The sequence below is a fragment of the Poeciliopsis prolifica genome, unplaced genomic scaffold (assembly GCF_027474105.1).
Source record: "Poeciliopsis prolifica strain line A6 unplaced genomic scaffold, Auburn_PproV2 SCAFFOLD026, whole genome shotgun sequence".
Taxonomy (NCBI): Eukaryota; Metazoa; Chordata; class Actinopteri; order Cyprinodontiformes; family Poeciliidae; genus Poeciliopsis; species Poeciliopsis prolifica.
Genome location: NW_026562401.1, coordinates 2520215 through 2542645, shown reverse-complemented (window position 1 = coordinate 2542645; position 22431 = coordinate 2520215). Strand labels below are relative to the sequence as shown.

General features: G+C 41.3%; 2 protein-coding genes across 2 annotated transcripts; both read left to right on the top strand.

Moving 5' to 3' along the window:
• Positions 1-3539: 3539 nt before the first annotated feature.
• LOC129371145 (DOMON domain-containing protein FRRS1L) lies at positions 3540-7687 on the top strand. Its single transcript, XM_055047551.1, has 5 exons — positions 3540-4098; positions 4356-4440; positions 4933-5071; positions 6565-6811; positions 6891-7687. Exons 1-5 carry the CDS (start codon positions 3894-3896, stop codon positions 7061-7063), a joined length of 849 nt encoding a protein of 282 aa, XP_054903526.1. The 5' UTR covers positions 3540-3893; the 3' UTR covers positions 7064-7687.
• A 322-nt stretch (positions 7688-8009) lies between these two features.
• Positions 8010-20172, top strand: tmem245 (transmembrane protein 245). Its single transcript, XM_055047550.1, is given in 19 exon segments — positions 8010-8171; positions 8173-8802; positions 10080-10197; positions 10604-10699; positions 11216-11323; positions 12150-12329; positions 12419-12588; positions 14115-14138; positions 16153-16257; positions 16339-16421; positions 16492-16582; positions 16676-16774; positions 16851-16982; positions 17240-17362; positions 17973-18118; positions 18212-18312; positions 18398-18572; positions 18800-18994; positions 19113-20172. Coding segments are annotated over 19 exon segments (2721 nt in total). The 5' UTR covers positions 8010-8081; the 3' UTR covers positions 19168-20172.
• Positions 20173-22431: the final 2259 nt, after the last annotated feature.

The following is a 22431-nucleotide window of genomic DNA, read 5'->3' as shown; positions in this document are numbered from 1 at the left end:
TTTGGGGGATTTAAAAAAAACGGGCTTCATTAGGGAGAAAATACTTTTTTACTACAATTCTTTGGCGTGATGAAATAAAATCCAGTTTTGAGCAGGTAAACCTTTCCGGACCATCAATTTGTACTGAAGAAAGAAGAAGTTGTCGTAGTGAAGATTCAAGCGCTCAGCCTGCAGGGTCTCCTATTGATTGACAGCTCTCACTAAGCCATCCACCCTCCCGCTGATCTCCAGCAGCATCCCGGACTTACCTGCCGTGTGCGTGCTCAGAACGGTGCGAGGCACAAACCATGTGTGTTCTGAGCTGCAGCTTCTCGTGTGCAGGACAGACAAAACCCATGCATGCTCTCACAGCAGCTGTGTTTCTGAATGGACCCAGCAGACATTGTTCTGCTGTCACTGACTCGTCTCACGGGCCCAGGAGACACACTGCTGACATTTACCAGCTCTTTTGCACTCCCCCACAGCACATGCACACATACTCTCCCTCTTTCCTTTCTCATTCTTTCCTTCTTTACCACCATTTCCATCCGGCTCCTCCATCTCTCTCCCTGTCCATGATATACGGCTACGGAGGTGAGTATATGTGTGTGTTAATGAGTGGCCCTTTAAGGCTATTAGGCTAAGATTGGTACGCCCTGAGTCCCTCATTACCCAGCAAGCATTGCCCCCCACACGGAATGGTAATTGGTACGCAGAGAGGGAGGGTCGAGGTAACCGTAGAAATAATAGGAGGATAAACATGGGATAATTGGGCGGATCGAGACCAAGAGGAGCGATTGATCAGGATGATTTGTGTCAGCACAAGGGAGTGAGAGTGTGTGCGGAGAGCAGGGAGGTTAAAGGTCACAGTGTTGCATGTGTGCACATGTATGCAGACTTGTAGCGTCACCTGAGGCTGAAACGCATTCATGTGCTGAAAGATATAAAGAAATGTGCAGAATTAAAATGTTCCAGTTGGTTAGATCATTGTGGCTCACAGCCCAGGGCGCCAACGTCAGAGGGAGCAGCTCAGGATTTTTAAAAAAAAAGTTGTGCTACTTGCTTATTTGCTTGTCCTTTGGAGAGTGGATTACATTGTGTTCAAATCACAAAATAATGAAACCTAATGTAAACCATCAACACAAGACTAAACAGGAAGTTTCATCATGAAACCCACTTCAGTTTATGCCTAATGATCCGTTCCAATGGAAGCAAAATCCTATCAAGCTCCTTTTCCAGATTAACTTTGCAGAGGATGACAGAAAAAGAAAAAAATGACTAATAATTTTTGTGTTTGAGGTTTAAGTTAGTGGAATGAATCAGGTTTAAGTCTCAGTCATAACTCGGTATCAGAGAGACAGCATGGAAGCAAATATTTATGAACTGGATGTTGACCGAGAAAGAAAAAATGCAGCTGTAAGCTTTTGATGGTGTCTGATTAAAGGATTACACCTCAGCACTGCTTAAATGGCTGTTTCTCTGTTGTTAAATGAATCTGATACACATTCTCTAATCTTAAGTTGAAAAAATTAAGATTCATACTTTTCTGAAAAATGTTGTCAAAACTTATCTTGGTGTAGCAGCAATGCGTTGCAACTACATTTGACAGACTTGTCAACTTTTGCATGTTTTATTCCTGAAAGCACTTTTTGTAAATATTGAAATGTTATCTCTGTTTCTGAATTGATAAAAAAGAGGATGTTCTTATTTATCTATTTATTTTTTACACAAGACTGTTCTCTGACTTGAGAATTTGATGTTAACTTCATTATAAAAGGCAGCCAGACTTCATGGTAGTCTTTTCACACAGTGTTACATCAGCATCACCTGCAGGATCCTTGTATGAACAGCAAAGTTTACCATCTTTCTGCCATTGTAGAGATTTCTTTTCAGCTTTCTTATTAATTTCTTAACATTTCTTATTTTCAACAAAATTAAAAAAAAAGCTTAAAAATAAACTTTTTTTTAAATCAAAAACTAAATATTTCTTTTGAACTTATACATATATAATTTTTAAAAAAATTTTTTGGTCGTTTTATTGAGGTTGGCATCGACATATTTTGTTTCCAATTTGTAGTTTGCGGAAATTGCTGAACGTGGCCGTCTCTAATTCTAATACAATAAAATTGTGCAGTTTCTTTACTGCATTGCGAGCTTAAATAAGGATGTGGTGCAGAATATAGAGTGGGTGCTGAAGTTTGAATGCTATTTGGCCACATGATGCTTAAGGGTAACAATCAAAACATTAAGATAAAACATCAAAATTAACTAATACCGTGTGATTAATTTTACACAAATAATATAGATATGTTTGATTGAAAGATAAATGTATTTGTAATTTATTAATGTTCATACTCAGTGGAACACATAAAATTAAATGCAACAACTGTAGTTTGCCTTGTTATCTTAAAAGTTTCATATTTAAACCAAAATCTTGAATTTACCTGAATATGGAGGAACGTGGCAGCAAAGTATGAACGGTGGGTTAATGTCGCCCTCAAGTGGTCATAGTTGACACTGCAACAACATTTAATCGTTGAGCTTTTATGTGATTTTGAAATATTAAAATCCAATAAAAAAGGTTTTGACCTATTCTCTTACTATGTTACATTAATAAATAGTGGAAATACTGTCTGGTGTCATTTCTAAAATTAAATATTGAAGCATTTTTACAGCATTACACAACTTATGTGATGCCACATTGAATGCAGCCATCAAAAAAAAAAAAAAAAAAAAAAAAAAAACAAAGGGACTAATGTAAATGATTCTTAAATACCGATGAAAACCATTCCAAATATTTGACTTTTCGGCATAACCTAACTTGAAATAAATGTGGGAAGATGGCCTTTGTGTTTTTTAATTAAAATGTATTTATTTGCTGTGAGGCATGTCTGAGTCATTTCTGTTTTTATGTAACATACATCTATGTAGCAGCGCGAGAAGTATAGACCCACAATGCCTGGCAACATTCATCTTTTTTTCTTTTTTTTTTTTTTTGTCATGCTACAAACACCTTCAGTGTATTTTAGTGGGATTTTTATTTACTAGACCAATTCAAAAATAGAAGTGAAGTGACAGAGAAACTGAACATGCATGACAAAAGTTTTCCACAAATAAAAATCTGAAAAGTGTGGCATGCGCATGTGTTTAGCCTTCTAAATAAAATCCACAAAAAATAAAAATAAAATAAAAATAAAATTTATTTTGCCAAGCCTTGAAAATGGATTCTCTCAGACAGTGTCAATAGGAAGTGCCTGACTTTGGGCAGAAATGGAGTTTTTGGTGTAAAGCGGGTCTGGATATTGATTTATCACATTCCTTTCACTTGAAAGATGTATTAGTTTGTGTCACTGTCAAATAAAGTCCAAATGCTCTGAAGTGATGTTTGTCCTCGCAGAGTGAAAAATAAGGTGTGCATTTATATGTAAAAAAAAAAAAAGAAAGAAAAGAAAAAAGGTTTGATCTGATCCCAATGGTTCGCAATTTATGTCAAATGGGATTGAAAACAAGAGCCCTTATTGATCGGCTGATGACAGCACGTCGCGGCTGCCTATTGGCTGATCCGTGAGGACGGAACCATTCACCCAGCTGAGAAATATGATGGATTAAATACAACCAGAAAGAATTAGGTTTTGGTTTTCACTGCGGATTAGGGCCACGCGCCTCTGTTACACGATCGGATTACAAATCTGGGCAATTTTACGAGAAATTAGCCTGATAATCTCACTCTGTGAGCGACGCTGCATCCCGTCCCATCTCTGTGAAAACAGGGACAAACGGCATCGGGAGATGACTGCGTGACGGTGCCATGGATGAATCCGCAACCATTAACGCGTTCACACAGAAATGAGGACCAGCTTCGACCCGTCTTCCGTTTAGTGCTCGCCTAATCACCTCCCGCTTCTTTCTTCGCCATGGTTTGGTGGCGGAGCTTCGTGCAGCTGGCGGCGCTGCTGTGCCAGAGCGGATGGCGGGGGGTCGCGTCCAGCCCCACCGACGAAGCAGCGCTTCGCACCGGCCACGGCGAGCACGGAGAGCCGGGCCATCAGGAGCATCACAAGGACTCCTACAGCACATTCGCCTCCGAGTTCCTGGAATCCAGATATCTGTCTGATGATGGTAAGGATCTGGTTCTCTTTGGATGAAATCCAGAAGGGTATACATGAAGAAAGAACTGAGCCTGGGGGGCCTAGTGGGTTAAGAAAAACCAAAAAAAAAAAAAAAAAGGGGAAACGTGTAAAGGCTGTTCAGCACCTAGGCCAGCTCCCTGCTGATCCAGGCTCCTCCTCACCCTCACAGAGCAGATGGCCTCTCCTCATTTGGTCCAGTTTGTCATCAGAAACAGATGATAGTTGTTTTGTTTACGTGTCTTGCAGGTTATCCATTCCCCACGGCTCCACCAGTCGATCCCTTTGCCAAGATCAAAGTCGGCGACTGTGGAGTCACCAAAGGCTGCATAAGGTCAGACACATCACAGCCATCCATCCTCTGTTTCTAAACTGATGTGCTGCTGCATTTTATGGACGTCCTCTTGTGGTTTACATGCCATTTCTCCAGAGCTACAGGGTGTCGTGGCACTCTTTTAAAATCCTGCCCACATTTGGTAAAAATTACGATCACCTGCATTTTGTTATGATTTTGTGAGCTTGAGCAACTCAAAGCAGAATTAAAATTATACACAGTTTAATTTTTTAAGATGTTAAAAAGTGAATCCAACATTTGCATCAAGTCCCTGAGGCAAATCTTTCTGGAACTCCTGCTGCAACCCCATGGTTGGTTAGGGGAGGAGGATTTCTCTTTCAACTTGTACTATAAAGACTAGAATGTATACCATTTGTATTAATATCTCCAGGTCAGTCTGACTGGATGAAGAGTGTCTGATCTTTCAAGTCTTTTCACAAATTGAGGTTGAGGTCTGTGTCTTTTCTGTTGACGGACGCTGTACATGTGCAGGTACGGGAAGCCGGGGTGCGATGCAGAGACGTGTGATTACTTTCTGAGCTATCGTCGCATCGGTACAGATGTGGAGTATGAGATGAGTGCGGACACAGACGGCTGGGTTGCTGTGGGTTTCTCCTCTGACAAGAAAATGGTGAGAAGCTGTGCAACACCAGCGACTGCTTCTCCTGTTTGTAAATGTTCATATTCATGTTTGCTTTACTAATCAAAACGTGCATTTTTTTTCCCCCTAAGGTAGCATGTCAGAAAATTAATGGTTTGCTATTTGATTAACCAGGTTTGTATTTACTGTATGATAATAAAGGTTGAGAAACCTAATATATGAGGCAATTTTAACAGTCAAAAATGTTACTTACTTTTAGACAAGAAAGTTTTTTTGTTTTATCTTAGACATGTTTTTTAAAGCATTTATTTAGCAAACAAAAGTACAAGATATATGATTAATATAACGTCTTTCTAGGACTTTCTCAAACACAGTTGGAGAGGGAAAAAGAAGAGACATTTTATGGAATTTATTTAATTTGTGATCATGGAAGTATACTGCAGATTAAGCAGTGACTATAAAAACTGTTATTTAAAAAATCTAAAATATTATTGGAAGAGCTCAGCGCCTAAAGGCAGAGACTGGACACATAATCACCTGCATTATGTGTCCAGCATGAATAAACACACATGCTACTGTGGGCAACATCTTTGGATACAACTTTTGTCGCTCCACACCGTCTGTCACTTCATCCACAAGTGCTACATGAAAGCATTTCTACTCCAGTCAGAAACTATGATGACTATGAAATACTCTCAGATGGGCAGATAATGTGTGCTTTACTCACCTATTTACCCTCTTATTTACTCACCTTGCTTTGCTCTCCTGTTGAAGACTTTTGGCTATAAAGTGGCATGTATGTGAGCACTGAAAGTGTTTCATTGAAATATAATTGGACTCTACTTACAAAATACTTACAAATATTATTGAAATGTATTTATTTTGAGATTCAGTAAGGCTTCCTGAAATATACACAGAACCGATTTAAAAAGTAAAACTTTAGAAAAGTATTGTTACATGTTCATAATAAATTTTGAAATATGTATTTTTTACAAATACATACAAAGTGTATTTTCAAAATAATTATCCACAGTATAATTTTATTTGCATGTTTAATTAGAACCTAAAGACCGGGGGTCTGTCTCCTCAAATCCCCGGTCAGTCGTGCAGGTGGCAGCTCGACTTGAGCCTTTTACCCCCTGGAGATACATATTTGTTCAACAGTGATTGACTCAATGCAATCTGCTGAGTTTCTTTAAAATACCTTTTTTTTTTAATCTTCTGGAACAACAAATTGTACTCGGCTGCATTGTTTTATATCTAGGATCAAACAGTACCAAATTGACTTTCAATCAATCTGTCATTATTTATTTGGCTTTAACTAGGCGCATTTTTTTTTTTTTTGTAAAATGCGTTGAGACAATATTTGTGATGAATTGGCACGACAACAATACGCAGATGAAATACGTTGACATTGTTTTTAAAGAATAATTGGCATCAGCTAAATCAGCATCTCCCATATCCTCAAATCACATTCCCACTAAACGAAGCTTTTCTTCTCTCGGTGAACCTTTCTGTCTCAGGGAGGAGACGATGTGATGGGGTGCGTTCATGATGACAACGGGCGTGTGAGAATTCACCATTTTTACAACGTTGGCCAATGGGCCAAGGAGATCAAGAGGAACCCGGCCCGGGATGAAGAAGGAATCTTCGAGAACAATCGGGTGACCTGCCGTTTCAAACGACCGTTATACGTCCCAAGAGAGGAAACGCTGGTGGACTTACATCTTTCCTGGTATTACCTGTTTGCTTGGGGACCTGCTATTCAAGGTACGTAAGAAGACCAAAACATCAGTGTGACTTCTTTGCAAGAAATTGCAGCATAACATAGCCCCCACTGCACCAACAGGTTCCATCACAAGGCACGACATCGACAACCCTCCGGTCAGTGACCGCATGATCAGCATCTATAAGTATGAAGACATCTTCATGCCCTCTACAGCCTATCAGACCTTCAATTCTCCTATCTGCTTACTGCTCATAGTAGCTCTCACCTTCTATTTGCTCATGGGGACGCCATAATCAAGCACAGCCAATTACACTGGATAGAAAGGAGTTGATAATGCAGCAATAAAAAAAAAGTGCTGGTTGCCATAATGAAATGTGTATTTTGCACAGATAAGGACTATCTTAGATGGATGAAACATGATAGATTATACAAGCTTCACTCATCTTGGCAAATAAATAAACAAATGTAATGAAGGAGAAATGTGCTTCAGATATCTGATAATAGAGTAGTTTCAAATTAAACATTCTTTTTCAGCATCTTTTGATTTAGAAGGCAGTGTTTACACAAGCCAATGAATAATCTAGAAGTCATTTCCGGATCCTGCTGTTTGCTGGCAACTTGTGTGGAAACGTCCTGGAATGCAAAGAGGAAAGAAAAATGACATGAAAGAACGACCTTCCTGTTCACTCACAGTGCTTATGCGGATACAAGCCAACATCCTCCTCAGCCACAGCAATGACTTGTTTATAAAAGCAGAGAAAACACAAATGGTGATATTGTCTTACATAAGCAAAATTTTGTTGTACTGATGATACTTTATTTCCCCATCATACTGTTTATGTAGCATTTTTAATCACACATTGAAATTCCTAAAAAAAAAAAAAGTTAAATGTCCAGAACGGAAAATGGAAAAGAATAAAATATAAAATAAAATCTTTTCTCTGTTTGAATCGATTGACTTTTTTCTCACACAGTATACACGTCTGACTTTGTAATATTTAAATGCACACATAATAATGTGTGTTTAGCATTGCAAGCTGCTTGAAACAGAATAGTTACACATTTACTGCTTCTTTCCATTTCTACCTTATAACATTTTTTTGAGCAAAAATTTGCTCAGCTGTTTTTTTTATAATGCAGCGTGTTTCATCTTAAACTTAATTTTGTTTGAAGTGAGAAAAGTTTTTGTTTTTGTGTGTCTGTCTGCTAAAATAGTTTTTTTTTAGGTAAACTAGAAAAAAAAGCAATAAACAGACAATAAACGATACCAAAAAAAATTAATTAATGAGGAAATACTGAAGATTCCAGGGCATGTTTCATTTTCCTACATTTCCCATGTTCCCCTGGAACAGTCGCTCTGTCTACGTCACATGTTTTCCTCCGTCACGCGGCAGAGCCGTTTGGAAGGACTACCAGGAGCAGCAGCGGCGTCATGGCAGACGAAGAGGAGTCGGCGCCGGAGCCCGCCGCTGTCTCCCCCCCGGGCAGCCCTCACACGGGCCGGCCTCTCTCCGTTTCTTTCTGTGAGAGCGTCCCGCCGGCCGTCGGGATGATGAGCCAACTGCTGTCCCAGCCGGCCTCCCTGAAGTTTGACAAAAACATCAAGCAGGCCTTCTACAACACCGGGGCGATGATCTTCGTGGCCATCTGCTGCGGGGCGGCCGTCCTGGTCTACTTCATCCTGGAGGCCTTCCTCCGCCCGCTGCTCTGGGCAGTGCTCTGCGGCACCTTCCTCCACCCTTTCAAGCACTCCCTGGCTCGGCTCGGCCGGTCGTGGCTCAGCGGCCTGCAGGACACCGGGACGCCCATCGTCGTGGGGACCCTGCTGGTCCCGGTGTGGTGCGTCAACTACGGGGTGGAGGAGATGGGCAAGCTGGTGCTGAAGAGGATGACGGTGCTGCTGGTGATCGGGGCGGGGGCGCCGCTGGCTTACTTCCTCTACCTCTCCTGGAGCGTCATCGGCATGCAGGTGATCCTGGGACACGTCTGCTGGGTCGTCGGGGTGCTGCTGGACTGCTTCCACGTCGTGTGGGTGAGTCAACGCGCAGTTTCGCTCCGTCACGGTTCAGACAGAAAGCAGTCAGGGTGAACAAGTTCAGCTCCATCAGCTGAGCTTAAATTATTCCAAGAAATTCATAATTCTCCTCTAACCTGGTCAAAAACAGCGAAGAAGAACTTTGTAATTGCTTCATTAATCACAGTAAAACAGCTATATACAGTCTCTTTTTTTCATATCAGAAAATTATGCAAAAAAGGCCATAGGCTACTATTTGGGTACATTTAATTATAAAATATTCGCACTAAAAACTTGTATTTTGTTTTAAGCATGCAATTTATACTGTTTAAAAGGTCATTATTCACAAAAATAACAGAAAAGAAGAAGCTTGGATACCTATTTTAAAATTAATTGGAGGTAGTTGTTGAACATTAATGTGAGCAGTGAATATATTTTATTACATTATTCATGGTAAGAGATTCTTAAAACATGATAATCTTGAGCAAAAATACAACGGAATTACTGTACGGACATAAAACCTTTTTTTTTATCATCATCTAAGTGTTTTTTGTTAAATAGAACAAACTGACGATCTTTCTCTTGTTAAGGTAAAAGATTGAATATTACAATGTAACAGGTAACTTTTTGGTTAATATTTCGGTAGAGAAAACACAAAGATGTAGAAATAGTAACTAAATAACTAAATAAATGGGTTTTAGCTTCTTCTGCGCTGTGCTCTTTTAGTCTACCTGACCCTGGCTTAATATACGTATAATAACATAAGCTTTTAGCATGTCGTTCATACATAATACTGTAAGTAAAAAGTCTTAGCTCACTTCAGACTTAATGATCATCATAAATTACACAAATATGACCTTGGATGCTTCAGTATAAACAGTTGACTCAATTAAGCGCAGATCAGAACGTAGTCTCTTGGAAAACACGATTTAATTTGCTTGTTGCCTGATCAAATTTTCTGTATTTCCAGTGTCTAATTGATCAAAATCTTATTATTCCAAACCTGCCGTACAGGATAAACCCTGCATCGCCACAAACAAATCCAAACTAGATTAAATGTTCCTAGACGGACATCATGTGCTCAAGCTCTATGGTGAGTTTGAATATCTCTGGATAGAAAGTGGGCCACCAGTGCTGTGAAAAAGTATTTACAACAACAATCTTTGATAGATGTGTTTAAGTTTATAGAGAAAATGTATTAGTGTCAATACCTAGATGAAATAATAGAACCTGAAGCCTTAGAGTGAACTTAAGTGAGGCAAGAAATCTCAAAATATCTTGTCATTCTCCTTCAGGTGTGCAGCGTCGTGTTTGGCTACTTGCTGGCCGTCTGTCTCAAGTGGAGTCCCCAGACCGAGTGCTACCTGAGGGCTCTGGCGCTTCCCGTCTGGGCCGTTCTGCTCTTCTACATCGGTGAGTCTGGACCTGCTCAGGCACGTTTTCACATTTTTTTCTACAAACTGCCTCTATTTCCCTCTGGGGTTGGGTGGTACGGGGGGTTTGATCTCCGGAGTGCAAGAGGGGTAAGAGAATGTCTCTGGACTGAGCACGTGCAAAGTCACATAGCAAGATGAGGAAGTCTGCCTGTATTTTTAGCTCACTTCTAAGGTTAGAAAGCACTGCTGACCTTAAAGTGTGAAATATTACAAGTGACTGCAAGCTTTCCAGAAGTTGTAACAATGTTATTGTAGTGTTGTTAGCTTAAACAGAGAAAAAAACTGCCTGAAAACTCACATTTTTAAAATCAAAATTATGACCGAAACAGGGTTCTCTGTGTTTGATACATCGTCATCACTCACGTTTCTCTATCTGATTTTAGTTTCTCTGACCGGGTCATGGAGGGTGCCGATATTTATGGTGGTGGTGGCGCTCCTCACTGTGGGCTCCCTGGAGAAACCCCCTGTCCCAGGAAAAGGTAAAGTCATATGTGCTCAAATATACTTCCAAATACGGCAAACAAGAGGAAGGAAGTCATCTAAGTAGAGAAAACCGACTTAGATAATGTGCTTATTTGATGATCATCAGAGATAAGACAGGGCGTTCTTTGTTTTCTGCCTTTTCAACTCGCATGCATTTCTTCTTCCTCTTTAGTGATAGCAGAACTATTAACCATTACATAAATGAATGTGTTGTAGAAAAACTTGCAGAATCTTTTTGACTAGCTTTGTGACAGTGAAAAGGTCTCGTACCAAAATAACTTGGTATGAATTTGTCCTCTTGGTTTGTCAAGCACAGCCAGCCCTCAGATTACGTTACAGCCGCTGGATACTTGGCCCACAGCAAGGTTCTGTGAAAGCAAATGAAAGGAGGCAGTTTGGACAATTGACTTCAGTGAAGATGCAGAGTCCTATTTAAAAAAAATGCACCAAAATATTCACAGTTTGCTTTTCAGTGATCTCTGCCTGTGCTTGTTCCTTTTCTCACCCCACAGGAGAGCTGCCGGGACAGATGCTCTCAATGGCTGCCAACACGATTTTCATGGCCATTTCCTGCAGCAACCTGCAGCCAAAAGCGGAGCCCAGTGAGGCTTCCAGCACAGGTGGGAAAGCTCAGCTCCGTGCTCTTGGACTGGAGTTGTAAAGTGTTGGGAATGATTTAGTGTACTTAGAAGAAGGAACATCCAACAACTGTAAAAGAAAGTTTGTGTCTTTGTTTGGCGAACTGTAACCAAAGAGATTTTCTCTTGGTTCTTTGCACTTATTATAGCTAAAGTGCCTTGCAAAAGTACTTTATGGGATGTTCAATGCTTTTCATGTTAGCTTTAGAGCTAACGAGTCACCAAATTATTCGAGTACTTCAGTTATTAAACTTCAGCAAATGATCCACCTCAAGGCTTCATTAAAATGTGTTCTACTATTTTGTGCCAGAAAACTTTTGTTTTTTCACTTGAAACTAAATGGGATTTTTCAATTTTGTTCCATTTTAAGCAAAGAAATGTTTTCTTATTCAAAACTAAAACAAAAACTGATAACATCGTGACAGGTTTTTATTCAATTACTAATTTGTCAGAATAATCAATCATTTACTCCAGTACTTAAATAATCGTTTACAAAAGCTCAACCTAAACTTGCTTTCAAAAGTGCTTTGTTTCCCTGTAATAATAATTAGGTAAGGAAACTAATTGCCTTTGATTTTATTTAGTGGCATCAGAGTAAAATTGACTGGAAACTTTTCTTGCTCTATTTTCTTCCACTTAACCATCATGCACCTCTTTTTGCTGGTTTGTCACATAAAACCTTTACGTTTGTGTTTTTTCCATGAAAAAAAAAAAAGTACAGCGAACACTCGACATGCAATTGTGTGTTTTCTTTTTGCTCTTTTTAAATGAGTTTTTCTCCCTTCCTTCCTCTCCACGTCGCCATCAGTAGGTCCCGTACCCCCCACGCCGGGCTTCCCTCGCCCCATAAGGGCCAGCCTCCAGCTGAAAGAGAAAAGCAGTCGGAAATCCAGCGACATCTACTTCATCTTGCTGGTCTGGGCCATCGTGCTGGTTCAGATGTGGCTCAACTTCTGGATCCTCCAGCTGCTGCCCATCCCTGTGGCTGGTAGGTAACATGTAGACGCCACTCATCTGCCATCGCTTCCAAATGAAAGGATCCCCTGTAGTCACATATTTGCTACTTTGTTGCTTCAGTTTGGGTGTTGAAGAAGCTGATGGTCCGCTTTGGTGTGAAAAGCTTCGCAGAGCGGACTCTGAGCTTGTGGTGGACCGTGTTGGAGAAGTTCATACGGGAACGCGAAGAGGCCTTGTTGCCTGGACCAATCAAAGGCCTCGCTCAGTTCCTGCTGCGCGTTGACACCAAGGTAATGCATTCTGGTGGTATGTAGTTACTTTTTATTCAGTATTTTATTTCCAGACTGCCTGAAATAATCACGAAGCGAAACGTTATGTTGCACCGGTGCACTCTTTGATTTTTGAAACTGTATAGTGGTCACTTTCCCTACAGAAGGCCTTCAGTGGTCAATAAATCAGAAATGTGCTGGGTGTCTGCAAAAAGAGTTTCCCAGTTAACCCTCGTTCTTAGATCTTAAAAGTTAAAAGTTTCACAAAGCAAGTAGGTAAGAAACTCACAATATGCATGTTCAATGCAATGCGAGACATGTGCAAATTCAACAAAGGATTTGCACATTTTGTAGACTGTAAACCACCAGTTCATATTTGTAGAAGTCTAAAATCTGATTCACATTAAACAGAACATAGAGCATTTTAAATTACTTCAGGATTAGAAAACTGTAACAAAGACTGTCAAACGTTAATTGTCCTGTGCATGCTGACTTTTCAGCTTTAAGAAACATCAAAAGTATCAGACGACATTTCATCACAAATGACGTCGATGACACTGTGAGCACAACAGAGCATGTTTTTTTTTTATTGTGATAGAACTTGTTAATTCAGCTGGTAAAACACTAACGGTGTTCTAGGTAAAGGTGTAGGGACAAAATGTGTTTATTGTGAGTTTACTTTCCTATTTCATCAGCTCATTTTTGCAAAGCATGTGATAGTTTTGCAAAACATGGACTCAAAAATAGATCGTGATTTAAAAACCGGATCAAGCAAATTGAAGACACCTGAGTCGCCGTAGTCAGTGAGTGGAGTTTAGTCAGGGAACTGATCCAGTCAAATGAGGGTACCCCAAAAAATAGACTTGAGCTTTATTTTTATGAGCCCAGTCGTAACTGAAGACTGAAAAGTCTGGGTTACGACCACTAATATTCATCTTTAATGCGTTTCATTCTCAGGCTGTAAAAGTGAGTTTACTTTGATTGAAACCTTTATAGACAACTCTACTCTCAGTGTCACCTTGCTGCCACTGATTCGCTATTAAAGCTCAGTTTCAGAGTCTCATCAGAGTTACATCCAGCAGCAGCTGGTATGAAAAGTTGTTTTACTGACTGTGGATGAACCAGCACCAACTGGAGTAGATGGAGAAGTCAGACCTAAACATAAAGCTGAATGGAAAGTTTGGCACAATGCTGATCAAATGACCGGAAACAGAGTTTAAATTGAGATCGTCGTGCTTGCTGGTTGTTTTCCTTGCCCTGTCAGATTGTATTATGTTTGGTGTCTGTTACAGCATTAGAACGAACACTGTAGACGTTTTATCACAGATCATTTTTGTAACGTCGGATGCTGTGTGTTTGCACCCGACCCTCAGACCACTGCACTCTGTGTACAGCCTATTATGAGATCCCGCCTGCCGCAGTGTGTCCACTCACTGCTTGTACCCAAACAGAGGATGTCTTCTTGTCTTTTGGGGGGGCATGAGGCGACTGTTGCACATATCTCTCCAATAACAATCTCCCCAATGTCTCTTTGTCTCCTCCCCAAGCTCTGGCATTGGCTTAACAAGCAGGTAATAAGTGCTTGTGTGTGAGAGAGAGAGAGAGCACGAGGGTAAAGAATTAACCTCCATCTTCATGTTGGTGTGTGTGAAGAAGTGAACACACCTGTTAGCTGCTTGGACTGGCTTCTTTTTTTTTAATCCTCCTTCATCCACTGTCATCTCCCTCTCATCTTTGTTTGTTACCTCTCTGCTTTCCTGCTTCCTGTTTTTGTTGTTTTGTTTTTTGTTTTTGTTTTTGCAGGAAGCTGCAGTGGGGAGGTGGAGGTGGTACTTGTTGCTCCCCCTAATCTCCCCGCTCTCTCTCCACCATCTGTCTCTTCCCTGCTTTGATCCAGCTGGCAGATTTGTTTTGAGATACTGTGTGAGCTGCATGGAGAGATGGCTGATGGAAAGAGAGCAGAGAGGAGTGGGAGGAGAGGAGAGTTTTTGATCTGCAGGTTCAGAAAGACGATGTTTTAATCATTACGAAGCGCCGCTCCGAGAGGCTCTATAAGAGTTTAAGCATCAAAGCGCATGCAGTAAACTGTGTGACGGTCAAAAGCTCCTATCACCATCCCAATAAATTCATTTTTGAATGGAGGTGACATGACTGCCTGTCTAACACATACAGCTGTTTCAGATCCTTTTGTTTGAGACAGATCAAGATTAAGATGGCCTCTGAAACGATTAGTCCTGATGAATTGATATTTCAAATAATTCATCATCTATTTTAGGGATTGATTAATTAACTCAAAATAGGACATTTGCTGAAACACCAACTTGCTCAAAGCAACTGTTTTGATGCTTATTGATATTTTAGTAAAGTTTTTTTTTCTGCCCTGAATGAATGAGCTCTTAGTTGAATTTTTGTGAATTCAATATTCTGTGTGAGAATATGCTACTGCAATAAACTAATAATTTATCTCTACCAGAGAAGCTTAGAAATATGTGAAGGGTGCTGTAAATACTTTTGTATCAATTCTGCAATCGATTCAAATTAAGCGTCAGTTTCTTCACAGAGGAAGACAACACAAGATGTGGTCTAATTTAAAACCTGTCATCTGTTGTTATGAATGCAGTATTACAGTTTTGCAAAACTTTACATTTGCACTGGATTTATATGCCGCTGGAAGAAATTTATGTAGCTAAGAACTTAATTTACAGCTTTACAGTCGATCCTTTTTGTAATAAAAATTGGTTTTTGGGTTTTATTCGCCTCAGTTTGACAGATAAAGGTTTATATCTAAGGTGTCTCTAAATTTGCAGCTGTAGCGCTGCAGCTCCTGTACTGACCGCTGCTGCATCGTTAACCATTCATGTAACTTCAATGCACTGTTGCATCAGGACATCTAACAGCTCCCTCCACTCATTTGCTGTGGACTTCAATAAGTTTAATGCTTTCTGAAAGGAAATGTGATAATCAATGGAAACACTGAGAAACCTGAGTTTAAAAGCCCAAAATCTGGAAAATAAACGAATCGTTGAATCTGAAGTAATTTTGTTTTGCACGTGTGCTGTGATGCATATGTGGGATGTAAAACGGAGGGATCAACAGCTTCAAAATGAAGAGTTCTTAGATTTGGATCTGAGAGTCTAATGGGGTAATTGAACAAAAACATCATGTTAAAATATTGTTTTTTCCTGAGCGATCTCATTACAGGATCTCTCCACAGTCTGGGACGTTTCCATAATAAGATCTTCATGATTCTGGGCTAAAGTCACAACTGTTTACTAACTCCTGAATCTGATTAAAAGTACGATCCATTTGATTTAGTCCTTCCCGGTTGTAATAACACACGGTTGATGAAATGTGGCTGAACCAATTCACTTTAAAAACAGAAATCAGCTGAAGATTGAGTTTAAGAAAATGTCTGTTATGTTTCCAGACCTGAACACTGCAGGTTTAATAAATTAGCCACCTTTTATCTTCGGGTTTAAAACTGAAATTGGGTTTCACCATGTGGGGAAGACGCAGGTTTCTCCATGTGTCTGATCACGCTGGCGTCGAACTCCTGCTAACGGAGCTTCTCTGTCCCCTCGTCAGATGATAGTGTGGTTGGAGCGATCGCTGGACAAAATCATCAGCATCTTCATCATCTTCCTCCTGGTCACAGGGACTCTGCTCATGGGTCTTCTGCTCACCGCTATGGTCAGTTTTTGTTCTACATTTTGCTTTCACACTTTCGCTTCAACGTCTCCCTGGATGCCAAAGCAGCTTCCTGCTCCGTAGGTTCATCACGAAAGCGCTCACATCATTGAAGTTACTAGTAACCTCATCAACGAGACTCTTTCCAACCATCCAGAATGGGCTAAGTAAGGCATCTATCTTTGCTATTTACATTTTTTTTTTCCACATTTATTGATTTTGTTTTTTCTCATCTAGTTTGCTTCCAGAAGCTCGTGTCGTGCAGAAAGCCCTGAACTCAGCTGCTACTAATGTTTACCAGCATGGGAGAGAATGGATAACACAGAAGGTTAGAGGTTTGGTTTATGCTAAATGTCTAAAAAATAAATAAATAAAGTCTTAACGGGCTGAGGCTCCAGACAACTTTTAACTTTGCGTTCAGCTTCAAAAGATGCTGGGGGATAAAGTGAACAACACAGCGATGATCGAGAAGCAGGTGTTGGAGCTCTGGGACCGACTTTACCATTCCTGGTTCGTGAAGGTGCGTGACACTCGCCGCCTGTTGCGCCGCATATTTTCCATTCGTATGTGGAAATATTATCCCTTGGTTGCTGCAGAATGTGACCCACAGCGGGCGGCACCGCGTGCAGAAGAACATGGGTCAGAGACAGAACGGCTGGCTGGGGGACATCCTGGACTGGAAGGACATCGCCTCTTTTGTGCAGGAGAACATCGAGACTCTGCTGTCTGTAAGCTCAGAATTTGTCTGAATTTATATTCAGATTAGCCTCCTCCTGTCGTAATTTGTTTGAAGACTTTTGACACATTTTCAACGTGCATCAATAAACTTAAAAAAAAAAATGAAACAAATGATGGACATGTAGAAAACACTGTTAAGCAGTCATTTAAAAATCCACACAGCTCTAATTTAACAGAGACTATTTGGAAATCCAGATTCCCTCTGGATGTTTGTGTTTACCTCCTTTTTGTTGTTGTTGTTTCGTAGATCCTGGAGTCTCTGTGGGTGGTGATGAGCAGGAACGTCGGCCTCCTCTTCTCCACCACCACCACCCTCTTCACCGTGTTGTTCCACAGCGGCACGGCGCTGCTCAACTTTGCTCTGAGTCTGGTATGAATCACAGAGCGAACCGGCTCAGAAACACACAGGGGAGCTTTTCCTTTGATTTGCTGCCAGTGTTGGGCTGATGAAAGGTGTTCCATCAGCGGAAGCATCTCAGCTCACTCCTTCCCTCGACAGCTAGTCTCATTCCGACATAATCCGAAAGATTTACACTCTGCAAAAAACACAAAAACTTACAAAGTGTTATTGGTTTAGTTTCTAGTTCAAATGCTTTAGTACATTTGAATTCAGTAACATATAGGAGCTTGTTTTAAGTCAATAATTCCTTGATACTGATGGAAAAAATACTAGTTCCAATAGCAGATTATTTCATGTATAACATGGGAAAAATGTCTTATTACAAGTGAAATATCTGCCAGTGGAGCTCGTATTTCTTAATATTAAGGAGTTGTTGACTGAAATCAAGTTCCTGAGTTGCTAACTTGTAAGTTAGTTTTGTTTTATTTCAAGAATACTAAGATATTTATATTATAAACCAGACCAAAAACACAAATTGTACATTTTTTTGCTGTCTATTTCATGGTTAGTATTGAATAACAGATACAGTTTCCTCAGTGTTCGGCCCATGAGCTGATGCGTATTCTCTGCTGCCATGCAGGTGATTTTCCTCACCACTCTGTTCTACCTGCTGAGCTCCAGCGGTGAATACTACAAACCCGTCAAATGGGTCATCAACCTGACGCCGCTCTCGCAGCCCGGACCCTCCTCCAACATCATCGGCCAGTCTGTGGAGGAGGCCATCAGGTTTGCATCGCGGCTGTGAAATAAAAACAAACAAAAAAAAAAAACGCGAAAGATCTTCCCTCACGTAGGTGACGGTCGATGCTTGCGTTACAGAGGGGTGTTTGATGCCTCCTTCAAAATGGCGAGCTTCTACGGCCTCTACACCTGGCTCACTCACACCATCTTTGGCATCAACATCGTCTTCATTCCTTCCGGTGAGTCCGTGTGTTTGCAGCAGATTGCGGTGTTGTTTTTGCTAAATGCTCAGTGCTGAGCGGCTCTTTTGTTGCTGGCCCGCAGCTCTGGCTGCCATCTTGGGCGCCGTGCCTTTCCTGGGGACATACTGGGCGGCGGTGCCGGCTATGTGCGACCTGTGGCTGGCTCAGGGCGAAAGCATCAAGGCCGCGCTGCTGCTCATCTGCCATCTGCTCCCGACGTATTTTGTGGACACGGCCATCTATTCGGATATATCGGGGTATGTTTGCAAAAGAAAAATGTGGTAAACGTATCCAGATCTGGAACTTTATGGCTTTAAAAGCAAATGTTGCAGCAGGTGTTTAACAAAGCTTTTTAGTTTGAATGAGTTTGGGAATAACTTTGATTATCAAGTTCAGAGAAAAACAAACAGATGAATAAATTACGACCTGCTTTAGTGTTCATTTCCATAACACAGTTTTATAAAGTGTTGGTTTCTTTTCTCAGGGGCGGCCATCCGTACCTCACAGGCCTGGCGGTGGCAGGTGGAGCGTACTATCTTGGCCTGGAGGGGGCGATAATCGGTCCCATTCTCCTCTGCATCCTGGTGGTGGCAGCAAACATCTACAGCGCCATGCTGATGAGTCCCAGCTCTGCACTCCCCACACCAGTCCAGGCAAACTGGCCCACACACCCCATGAGGTACACACACACACACACACCCCCACACACACGCACACGCACACACACACACACACACACACCTATGGCTGAGTAAACCATCCCTATTTAACCGGTTCTTTGTCCTCTCGTCTCGAAGGAACTTTGCAGAGTCCACTCCCTCTGTGCTAAAGACGACCTCTGACCCAAAGTGAGGGTGTGTGTCCCTGCAGAATGTCTTGCGGGTCAGGGACCCGCTCCCCATCCGGCAGGCTCCAGAAGCTCGACCCGGACCAAGAAGAGGAGGAGACGCTGCGATCGCCGGCGCTGTCCGCGTCCCAGAGCCAGCAGACATCCTGATCCCAAACCAACGCCAGCACTCTTCCCATGAGAAGCTGATTTCCATCATCTTTCAGAACTCTGTGCCTAATTTATATTGTAACACTGAACAAAAACTGTTTCAGAGGTTCTTTGTCAGATGGCCTATTTTGTCTCCAAAGCTGCAGGTGGCTTTTGTTTTGCTGCTGTGGCTGCGGAGCCTTTGAACTCCCTGCCTCTTCTCTCAGGGAGTCTGAAGGTCCAACCAGGACCAAGAAAATGAGCTTTGATGGTTTATTTCCTTCCTAATTTAACGAACTACTTAACTTTCAGTGATTCTAGCTGTAATTTATTGATAGCAGAGCTGTAACAGGCGCCTTCTCAGCCTGCTGCATTTCATTTAATCAACTCCAGTGACTAGATGTCCTATTTTCAGACACTGTACATCACAGGAATGTAGTTTTTTTTTTTTTTTTGTTACACTAATTATTTATTATTTATCTGAAGCTTAATGTTCTCAGCACATGCATGACCAAGCTTTAATCCTGAGGCACAGCCACCTCATTCTCCACCACTTCCACACACACTTATTAGGTTTTGGCAACTCTTGTCACGTTTTTGCATTTCAGACACTTTACTGAGAATTTCAGCACTTTTTTAAAAAACCAAATTGTTTACATCATTAGAGGCTTCAATAAGCAGGCAGTACAGAATGTGTTTGTACGCTGAGGTTAAACACGGCTCATTCAGCTACTGTGTTAGCTATGTGAGGGAGGGGAGGAGCTGGACTGAAACTGGCGGGCACAGAGTTTAACTCAAATACTGGATTGGTTTCTTTGCTACAGTTGCTGTGTTTTTTTACTAATAAAATGCACTGAATAAGCAGAATTTAAACCACTAAATGCTTTACAAAGTGTCACTTTCTTTTCCAAAATGTAACCCTGTTCTCTAAAACCTTACCAGTGAAATTCTGACTTCTGAGACGTTTCGTTAGAGCTGATCAGGAGCTGTAAAGCGCGTGACCCAGCCAACTCTTTTTTTTTTAGAGCAACGTCTAAACTTCCCTCTGTGTTTGCGGGAGCTGAGTCAGACTCTTGTCATCTGTTCTGCAAAGGCTTTACAGATTGTCGATGTGTCAGCGCAGCTCCAGACAGATGGACAGAATAAATATCAAATCTGTGAAATTCTCCCAACAGAGGCTGCTGCTGAAGTCACGCATCTTTCCAGAAGAAAAAAACAAATAGCCGGACGATTCGCTCACTGCCGTCCCTGTCCTCGTAAAATTTATTAGATTTGCTGTGAATGTTTAAATGAAGTGGGAATTATTTAAAGCAACATCTTGATATGTGAGCTTTCAGAAAATCCTGAAGGGAACCGCAGAGTCAGATCAGGCCTCTCTGAACCCTGAAAGCTGCACCATGTCTTTACTTCGGTCGAAGTTCTGACTTCCTGTTTCATACCAACCTTCAACTTTTATTTTGCTTCTAATTTGTAAGTTATATTTAAGAAGATTTCTGAACTGATCCTAATGAGTTTATGTGATTTAAGTACAACATAGCTGACTGTTGACATGTTTTCTTAATGTCCTCCCATCTCCAGTTGAAAATTAGTAGAAGAGTCTCGAAACAGCCAACGAGTGTTTCCAAACACATGAACAAATAAGGAGAGACTGAAAGCCTCTGAACCCAGAAGTTAATTTCCAACAACACAAATCAACAACCGTTGAAGGCCTTGAGTCAAAGTGAACCTATTCACCCTGCTGCTCTGATCAAACTGAGGTTTTCTGTCTTTTCTGAGTTTCCCCTCCAGGCAGCAGCTATCAGGCATTTCTGCACATCGTTCTGCTGAAAGTCTGTCTGTGGGACAAAACCAGATCACAGATCGAAATCTCTCCAATAGCAGAGTCACTGCTTTCATTTGCTCTCTCAGCCCGGCGCTTCCTGTTCGCTTCCACTTCATGGTGCTGAGCTGCAGCGGTGTGAATGTGTCGTGCATGCGTCCACCAGGTGCCGTCTGGAAATAAACGCACAAGCATCGACACGTTTCGCAGGCCGCCGCGCTGAAAGCTGTTGTCTAATATGTCTTCCTGATGGCTCTCGTTGGACCCAAATCCTTTCAGATGAATAATTCATCGGGAGTTTGAATAATCCACTCGGCATCAAACACTTAGTCTACGGCCCGGCTTCCTCTTCCTCTCCCCCACTTTCACACTGGACCTTCATGTTTATTAATAACAGTCCCATCAGACTTCTCGGGTTTCAGCGCAGGCTCGTCTCTCATGCGGCTGCTCGTTTCTCACTGTGGCGCAGATGAGAGATTTATCTAGTCAATGTAAAAAAAACCAAAACATGGCTTGCAGCAGCGGCCATGTTTCATACCGTCTGACCATGTGAGTCTCAGGTTTTTATCACAGCACTCTTTCAGTCACAAGCTAACTAAAGGCGTTAAGAATAGCTGATCGAAGGAAAGCCTGGTTGATTTCAACACTCCAATCATATCCTGACAGAATACTAAATAATGGAGGGAATTATGAAAGAAACGAGATCTGGGTCAAAGTGTCGGTCCAGAAATTAAAGGCGGCAGGAGCAAGTTGTTATTTACTCAATAAGAATGGCCAAGCATGGGGTCATGCCTGCAGAGAACTGAAACTTGGAAAAATGAGCCAAATATAAAGCTTCGGGAGCTAACAAAGCAGGTAGTAAATGTTATGCGTACAAAAAGTCAAATATCCAGAAAGAATCAAGTCTTTCTGTGGCTGCAGAGAACGTGGCTGGAAATCCATTTATTTAAATATCAGTTGGACTTTATGTAAGTATTTCAGCTTAAATCTGTAATTGACTCTATAGATTCAAGAAAATCCCAATAAGTTTCAATTGTCCACCCAGTTGTTGTTTTCAGGGTTTGGTGACCTTTAATCTGTCAGTTGCCAGAGACGACCGCTTACAGGAAGACGCACAGCCTGGGATAATCGTTACCTCCTGGAAAAGTAAAATGAATCATTAAACCCAAACGTTTAATTTGACATTCCTGCTGTTGATGGCTACATGTTTCTGACGAGAGCTGCAGATTTTGGCACAAGTGGGAGAAAAGAGTTGGCAGATTTGAACTGCAGTCATTGGAAAAATGCAGTTTGTGGTGTGTTGGCGCAGAAAAATCGACAC

Coding starts and splice junctions, on each gene's coding strand:
- LOC129371145 (XM_055047551.1), top strand. CDS start 3,894: ATGGTTTGGTGGCGGAGCTTCGTGCAGCTGGCGGCGCTGCTGTGCCAG. Junction 4,441..4,932: donor GTCACCAAAGGCTGCATAAG/GTCAGACACATC, acceptor GTACATGTGCAG/GTACGGGAAGCCGGGGTGCG. Junction 5,072..6,564: donor TCTCCTCTGACAAGAAAATG/GTGAGAAGCTGT, acceptor TTTCTGTCTCAG/GGAGGAGACGATGTGATGGG.